Here is an 8,309-nt window from a genome sequence, read left to right on the forward strand (position 1 = left end):
TGGAAAGAGAGGTGCCCCTCGGGGGAGGGGGGAAGAAAGAGAGATGCCCCTAGAGGGGGAGGGAAGAAAGAGAGATGCCCCTAGGGGGGGGGGGGGGCGGGGGATTAGAGAGATGCCCCTAGGGGGGGGGAGATTAGAGAGATGCCCCTAGGGGGGGGGGATTAGAGAGATGCCCTAGGGGGGGGGATTAGAGAGATGCCCCTAGGGGGGGGGGGGATTAGAGAGATGCCCCTAGGGGGGGGGGATTAGAGAGATGCCCTAGGGGGGGGGGGGGGGATTTAGAGAGATGCCCCTAGGGGGGGGGGGGAGTTAGAGAGATGCCCCTGGGGGGGGGAGAGGTGCCCCTAGGGGGGGGGGGGGTGAGGAAGAGAGGTGCCCAGAAAGTAATGTCTGGGATCCCATTGACCTGAATATTCCCACTTTTTTTTTTAAACGTACATTCTGGTCCCCCCACCCTCCGGGAAGATTATAAATAACATTTGTTGTAATAAAACTCCCACTTCCTTTACAATGACTTGTTCCCGCGAGGAAACCGAACGCGGGGTGCTGCGGGGGACCCCACGTGATCAGAGGGGACAATTGAGGTTCTGCAATACCCAGCTTGCCCCTAATGAGCATGGGTGGGGGGTGTCGATGCATGCACCCTACAACCAACACTCCTAGATGCGGGGTGCAACACCCCCGCCCCCCCATACCCATCCTAATTACCCTCAGCATGGGGTATTAATAGTGCAGCGTGTGCCCATGCGTTGGGGGCGGATGCATACCCCAGATCTGCAAAGCATCTCCCCGCTTATATACAGCATCATGCAAAGGGGGGTGGGGGGAAGCTGGCCACCCCACTCCATGTGCACCCAACCCTACAAGATCCCCCATAATAAGGCCCCAAATGGGGCATCAAATAAGGCGGATCCTTCTTACCTCCAACCCTGTACATGTTTGCAGCCATGTCTCTCAGGAGGGGAGGGGGGTCCCAGTGGCACTCTCCCCCCCCCCAAGCGCCTTCTCGCCTGGATCCCCCTCTCTGCCTTTTCTTTTAGGATTTAATCCACGGTGAGCTCCCCCCTCCCCCAAATCCTCCCTCTCCAGGTGGGATCACAAGATCCTTTTTGGAAAATGGTGGATCGATCAGCCGAGGAGGAGGAGGGGAGAGCGATGCATTTTAAAGGGGCAGTGCTTTCCCTCCTGGTGGCAATGTGCTTGGAGGGAGGAAGAAGAAGGAGCAGGAGAGAGGCAGCAAAGTCCCCAAACAAGGGAGGGACAGGAGAGGAAGAAGTCACTCACTGCTACTCTTTTCTTCTCCCTCTCCCCTCCCCCCAATCTAAACTACAAGTGTGTAACTATTGTCTCTCTCCTCCCAGTGCATCTTTCATTTCCCTTAGCTGCTTATTGTCTCTGGCTTTGGATGGGCAGAAAACAAAAAAATGTATATAATATTGTAGGGCACAGTTTAAAAATAAAAATAATGAAAAATATATATATTTAAAAAAAAAAAATTTTTAATTTTTTTTTAGTACAGGTCTCACTGTTAGAGAATTTTAGTTGGGGGCATAAGGAGATTTATATAGGTGACTTTTTGTGCTAAAGGCTCATGCAACACTTGAGATGTAATATGTTGCAGGCAGCTATCAAAGGATATCAAATACGCCAATGGTTATAATAATAATATAATTATCATAATCTAATAGGAATCACAATTGTGTGTGTATATACACACACACTCAGTACATCAAATAGATGTCATATTTAATAGAGGAATTTATGTGTGTGTATATATATATATATATATATATATACTTTTTTTATGTGTGTATATATATATACCTTTTGCTTCATTCATTGTAACATCGCCGAAGAAGAGATCAGTGTATCTCGAAAGCTCGCACAAATAAAAGCATTTCGTTAGCCACAGAACGGTATCATCTATTTATTTTTTGATTATTGAAGCTCGGCTAACACGGTACTGATACCTCTACATGTATGTATGTATATATATATATATATATATATATATATATATATATATATATTTATTTTCCCCTCTATTAAATATTATATATTTTTTTTATCTATTAGGCAATAGAGGCAAACTGTATTTTTTTTGGGGGGGGGGGGGTCTGGATTTTTAAATCTACTAGACATGCAACACGAGTTGTCTGGCTGTATCAGCACTGCATCTATGAGGTTAAACATATTTATTAAACAGTATTTTTTGCATCACTAAGAAAATGCTAGAAAATGGTGGAGTGATCAATGTCTTAGACATAGATTTAAAGGAACAGTATCTGCCTCTTATCTGGGGAAATGTGGATAAAGGGAGATTCTCATAAACAAACAAACATTCTTCTTTCTTTTTATTGTCTTGATGACTTTATTTCAGACCGGATGGAAAATCCCTGCCAGGTTTACGGTTGGTATTGAAGAATCCAAACAGCAGCGGCACATACTTTGGAATTTCGGGCATTTAAAACGTTGCACTTTCAGTGATAGCGCCTCTTAAAAAATGTCCTGCTGCGAGCTGGAGAGTTTTTTTTTGTATCCATGCTCTTCTAAAGGTGCAGTCCCACCTAGCACTAAAATGATCCAACAGTAGTGACGTGACGAGTTAAACATATATATGCACAGCGGATAAGCACCACTTGACCCAGTTAGTCTTACCAATGTTCCCTACCTGAACACATTCATATGCTCTACATACAAGACTCTCTTGTATGTATCACTTTATTTATGTAGGGCCAGCCATGTACGCAGTGCTTTATAAAATTACTATGCAAGGTAACTAAGTTACAAACAATGCGGATAAGTGCAACAGGTAAATGACAACATAAGGCTAAAGAAGACCCTGCCCCAAAGAGCTTACAATCTAAGTGGTATGTTGGGAGGTTTACAGAAACATTAGGAGTAAATGTGCATTGTTAGAAGTGCAGTCAGGGAAGATCAGGTGCATCAGGAGTTGATGTCAGAGGAGTACAACGTTTAATGAGAGGCTTGTTTTAAGAGGTGGATTTTCAGCTGGGCTTTGAATGAGGAAAGGGAAGGAGCTTGGCGAATATGGATTGGAAGTGCGTTCCATGGGTAGGGAGAGATTAGTGAAATAGATTGAAGATGGGAGACGGCTGAAGAGGTAAAAGGCACAAAGACGAGACAACCTTGGGCTGAGCATAAGAGATGAGTAGGGGTGTAACGAGAGATCAGAGCTGAGATATATGTCAGTGCTGAGAGGAGTATAGAGCCATAAAAGAAAGAAGGAGAATTTTGTAGTTTATAGGGAAATTAAATGGAATCCAGCAGAGAGCGTTCAGGACGTCGGAAGCAGATACGCGCCTAGAAGATCAGGAGATGATTTGGGCAGCAGAATTGTGAATGGATTGTAAAGGAGAGATGTGTGAGGCAGGGAGGCCAGATAAAAGAATGTTACAGTAATCAATACAGGAGAGACTAAGGGCAGTGTGTTAGTGGAACATAAGAAGGGGCGAATCTTAGCACTGTTACGAAGGAAGGAGCGGCAAGGTTTAGTAACGGCGTTTATATGTGGGGAGAAGGAAAGGCAGGAGTGGAATGTAACCCCATGGCAGCGTGCTTGCGAGACTGGGGGATAGTGGTGTTATTGACTGCAATGGAGAAGGGAACAATGGGACCTGGTTTGGGAGGGAATATGAGAATTTCTGTCATAGCCATATTAAGCTTGAGGCGACGAAGGGCTATCCAGGCAGAGAGACTGTAATTTTTGACTGGACTAAAGGTGTAAGGTCAGTTGTAGATAAATGTAGCTGTGTATCATCAGCATAGAGGTGATAGGTGAATCCAAAGGAGCCAATGAGGTCACCCAACATGAGTGTATATAGAGAGAAGAGTAAGGGGCCTAATATTGAGCCTCGAGGTACATCTACAGAGAGTTCCATAGAGTTTGAGGAGGAGTTGGCATAAGAGACACTGAAGGAACAATGAGAGAGGTAGGAGGGAAACCAGGAGAGGGCCGTGCCACAGATGCCAAGAGAGTGAAGAATATGTAGAAGAAGGTGGTCAACAGTGTCAAAAGCTGAGGAGAGATCAAGAAGAATCATAAAGGAGAAGTTTCCTTGGGATTTGGCAATATCGAGGTCATTAGCTACCTTGTACCATATGCTGTGCGGAAGCCTACATTGAGAGGGTGAGCTAGATTATGGGAGTTGAGAAAGTGAAGTATACGTAAATTATCAGTTTGTTCCAGAAGTTTAGACGCAAAAGGCACGAGGAAGATGGGGTGATAGTTAGAAAGGGAGGTAGGGTCTAGGGTGTTATTCTTAAGAATAGGTCTAACAATAGAACATTTAAAAAGAGATGGACAAATACTACAACACAGAGATGGGTTAAAGCTATAAGTGAGAATGGGGATCATGGAAGAAGCGAGAGGTTTCAGGAGATGGGAGGGAATGGTGCTGAGGCTGCATGTGGTGGAGGTGGAGGAGAGCAGCAGGAGATATTCTTCTACCTCCGTAACTGGAGAGGACGAGACAAAGGCGGATGTATGAGGATTAGGAAGGAGGGGTGTGGACGGAACAGAAGGGATTTCTTTGTGGATAGCTTGCACCTTGCCCTTGAAATAATCAGCAAAGTCTTGGCGTGTAACAGAAGGAGGGGAGCATGGTGTTGCGGGAGGTCGAAGAAGGGTGACAAAGACAGAGAAGAGGTGGTGTGTTTTTATCACAAGCATTCTTGAATTTTTTTTGACAGCATTTCACTGAATTTCACTTCATTGGGGTGACTGTTCCATGCATCCACTACTCTTTTAGTATAAAGCATTTCCTTATATTTCCCTTGAGCTTGGCACCCCCAACTCTAAGGCATCACTGCTTTTCTGCTGATTACTTTTTCTCTTAAAATATTCTTCACTAAACTTAAAAATGGGAAGGCACCAGGGCCTGATGGCTTTACGGGTGATTTCTATAAGATCTTGGTGTCAGAGGTAGGACTACCCCTGCAAAATGCATTCGAAGAGATAGTAGATAGAAAGAAATACTTTGAAACTGGTAAAACAGCTTTCAATTGCATTTTACACAAGGAAGGTAAAGACCCACTATTGCCAGAATCCTAAAGACCCATATCCTTATTAAACCAAGGTGTAAAAATTATCTAAATATTTTTTAGCAGATAGGCTAGCTGTAGTCTTACCAAGTCTAATTCATAAAGATAAGACAAGGTTTGTAAAGTGTATATCCCCAATGAAAAATATAAGGAAAGTATTGGCAGCCCTGCATTGGTCCAAATCCAAGAGACATTAAGATTCATGGGACTATTTCGGTAGATGCAGAGAAAGCCTTTGATAATATTAGATGAGATTTTCTGTTTGTTACACTTCGAAGAATGAGAATATCGGGCATTTTTTAAAAATATGATTAGAACTATGTATAATGGTCCAAAGGCACACATTGTTTGTATAATGGTCCAGGGCAGCGGGCATACTCTCAGAAATGTAATTTACATAGAGGAGCAAGACAAGGGTGCCCTTTGTCGCCATTACTGTTTAACATAGCAATGAAACCACTGGCATTGTACCTTAGGGACATGGAGAATATAAAGGTATTACAATAGAGGTTAGGGAGGTAAAATTGGCTCTTTTTGCGGATGACCTTCTGATTTTTATGTCAAATCCGAAAACAGCCGTTAAAAATATATACAAAATGCTTAGGCAATATGAAAAATGTATGGGATATAAAGTTAATGCCTTCAAAACAGAGATGCTAGTGTTGTCCTGCAAAAATAATGTTAGGTGGTAGGAAGATCTCCCCTTTAAAAAGACAGCCAATCAAATACTTAGAGATTAAACAATCCGCTGTTGTGACCATGATCCTTTGGCACCAGCACCCTGAAGTGGCCTCATACGTCCTGAAGCAAGATGGCTGAAGTGGCTTCAAATCGTCCTTAGCCAAGATGGAGAGTGAAATTGGCTACACCTGGGCTAGGCCTTTATAAGTGTAATGGTTTTTTCCCCCACCCAATCGCAGATAGGGGCCATTACAGGGTGTATGGTGCATATACCTGCTGGCAACAGGAGGGCTGAATCATCCGCCGATGGTAGTTGGGACACAGGACCAGGCTTCTGGGGTTCATACTCCACATATCTCTTTAGCAGTGCAACGCCTCCATCTGTTGTAGGCTCAAGGAACTGAAGGTGATATCCCACGGTAGAACTTATTACCTCTCCCCCCAGTAAGGTCACGCACCAGGCAGGAGGTATATAACAGGAACAGTTTATTGACTCTGTACAACAGTTACACGGCAGTCTTCTACCGGATGCAATCTGTCAGGTCAGTTATCACTGAAGATGGTCCCTAGACTATCACTACAGGCCAAGGGCACCCGAAGCCATCCTAGCTCTTCCCCACCTCCCTAGCAGAGGCAGAGGTATGGTCCACACTCACTCTCCCCCGGAGGGAAGAGCATGAGGGAAGGCCCCAATCTCAGGCTCCCAGTCGTGTGACCTGCCTTCCTCAGAGGGGAAGCATACTCTACTAACTTTAGGGCGGTCCGGCCCTTAAGTACAGCCAGGAGGCGGGCACCCCGTTGTCCCAGCTACAACAGGATGTACCACCCCCCGCTGTCACTCAAGGGCAGTAACAAAGGTGAGGGGGGAAACCCCATACCAACTACTGGCAACCTGATTTTACCAGGGTTTACTGCCAGCCCAAGGGCAGAATAGTAGCCATCAGGTGACCTGGCTACACTTGGAAGCCACTTCCTCTTAGCCATTGCTCAAGCAAGGTGTCTAATCCTAGTGTTCCTGTACCCCAGGCTGGTTTCCTGCTATGCTTTGCCTTTGCAGTACCTCTGCCTGGACTTGGACTCTGTTCGTCAACTCTCCTACCCTGACCTTGGAACCGTCACCCTGACTATGCTGCCACCAACTGCCATGACCTTGAAACCGTGACCGCGACTACGTGGTGTAACCCATCCCGACCTTGGCCTGTGTCTGGATAGTCTCCTTGATCAAGACTCAGTTCCTAGGCCTATGGTCAGTTTCCATATCCTGCCTCAGCCCTGCAGGTCAGCCTCCTGGTCAGAGATGAGCACCGTCACTAAGGGTCAATATAGACCCTGAACAAGAAAAACGTTATGCAAGTGTAGCCAGGCCTGGTTTCTGGCTACCAGTCTGCCCTTCTCCTGGCAGTAAGCCCTAGTATGAGTAGGCCTGCCAGGACTAATCATGGGTTTTCCCCACACCCTGCAACTTCAGTGAGTCACAGGGGAGGCGGTGCAACCAGGCCTTGTGTCCAATCACGGACTCAGGACTGGTTCCTGCTTTTCCTGTACTTAATGAGCTACACTTCTTGATTTAGTTCAGTTGCCTCTACCCTTGAGAGAGGCCGGTCTTACCCATAACAGTTGTGCTGGGCTCTGCCAATCTGTGGGCCCTCCCTTAGGGGAGTGGCAGGGTGTCTATTCCTCTTACTCAGTAGGAGAAGAGCAGGGATAGCTGTGGGGGCCTTGTACCTGCAGTGATTGTCCAGGGAAACATCCTGAGGGTGAAGGCCTTAAGCGCTGTCTGTTGCTGTATTATCTGCTGTAAGGAATAAAGTATTTCAGTGTTTACCATACCTTCTTCCCTGAGACAGCAATCTATCATTCGGGAAGGATAAAGAAACTCTCCTGCAGGGATTGCTCCCCTCATCCCCGGGACCTGCAAGAGATGGAGGCGCTGTCACTGTGAGTACGAATCAGTTTATTCCCCAGAAGCCTGTTCTGACATCCCCTACCACCATGTGGGAGATTCAGATCTACTGTGAAAAAGCAGGTATATGCACCACCACACTCAATGTAGCAGTGTAATCTCCCAGAAGGGGGGGGGGGGGGGGAAGGGATAAGTGTTACAAAAGTCATTTCAAATCAATCTTTACCAAAGTAATTAAATAACTGGAAGGTGGTAAGGTCTCCATTGAACTTGGCAGGTAGAGGCCAATTAGTTAAGATGATCAGCTTTGCGAGGATTATATATCCACTATAGATACTGCCTATCCTAGTTTGACATGCGAATATAACATTGATTAATTGTGCAATTAGTAAATGTGTATGGAACAAAGGCTGAAATAGAATAGCAATGTCAAAACTAGCTTTCCCAAAGGAGCTTGACGGTGTGGATTCACCTGACATTAGAAAGTATAACTTGGATTGCGTAGCCAAGCGCAGGGAGACTGGCTAACAGTCCATGACATATACTCTGGCACTAAACCTGAAAAACAAATGGTGCTCCCAATGACGTTGAAAGAGATCTTGCATCCAACTTAGGGAAATATACCTTGAGAAATGATAGGGAGCACACTGCAAGAAAGATA

At 45.4% G+C, this 8,309-nt stretch overlaps 1 protein-coding gene across 12 annotated transcripts in view; it reads right to left on the bottom strand.

Annotated features, from left to right (window-relative positions):
* Positions 1-1,274, bottom strand: part of MTA1 (metastasis associated 1) — a 65,007-nt gene extending 63,733 nt beyond the window's left edge. For 5 of the 12 annotated variants that reach the window (XR_012803766.1, XM_075613463.1, XM_075613459.1 and 2 more), the window contains exon 1: positions 922-1,271. Coding sequence is in view for 11 of the 12 variants with exons in the window: in XM_075613463.1 (XP_075469578.1) it covers positions 922-949 (28 nt within the window). In the remaining variant the exon portion in view is untranslated. Of the gene's footprint in view, positions 1-921 lie in introns of all 12 variants that reach the window. The other 7 variants (XM_075613465.1, XM_075613468.1, XM_075613469.1 and 4 more) reach the window with 4 other exon arrangements.
* Positions 1,275-8,309: the final 7,035 nt, after the last annotated feature.

This window comes from Ascaphus truei, chromosome 9 (assembly GCF_040206685.1).
Source record: "Ascaphus truei isolate aAscTru1 chromosome 9, aAscTru1.hap1, whole genome shotgun sequence".
Taxonomy (NCBI): Eukaryota; Metazoa; Chordata; class Amphibia; order Anura; family Ascaphidae; genus Ascaphus; species Ascaphus truei.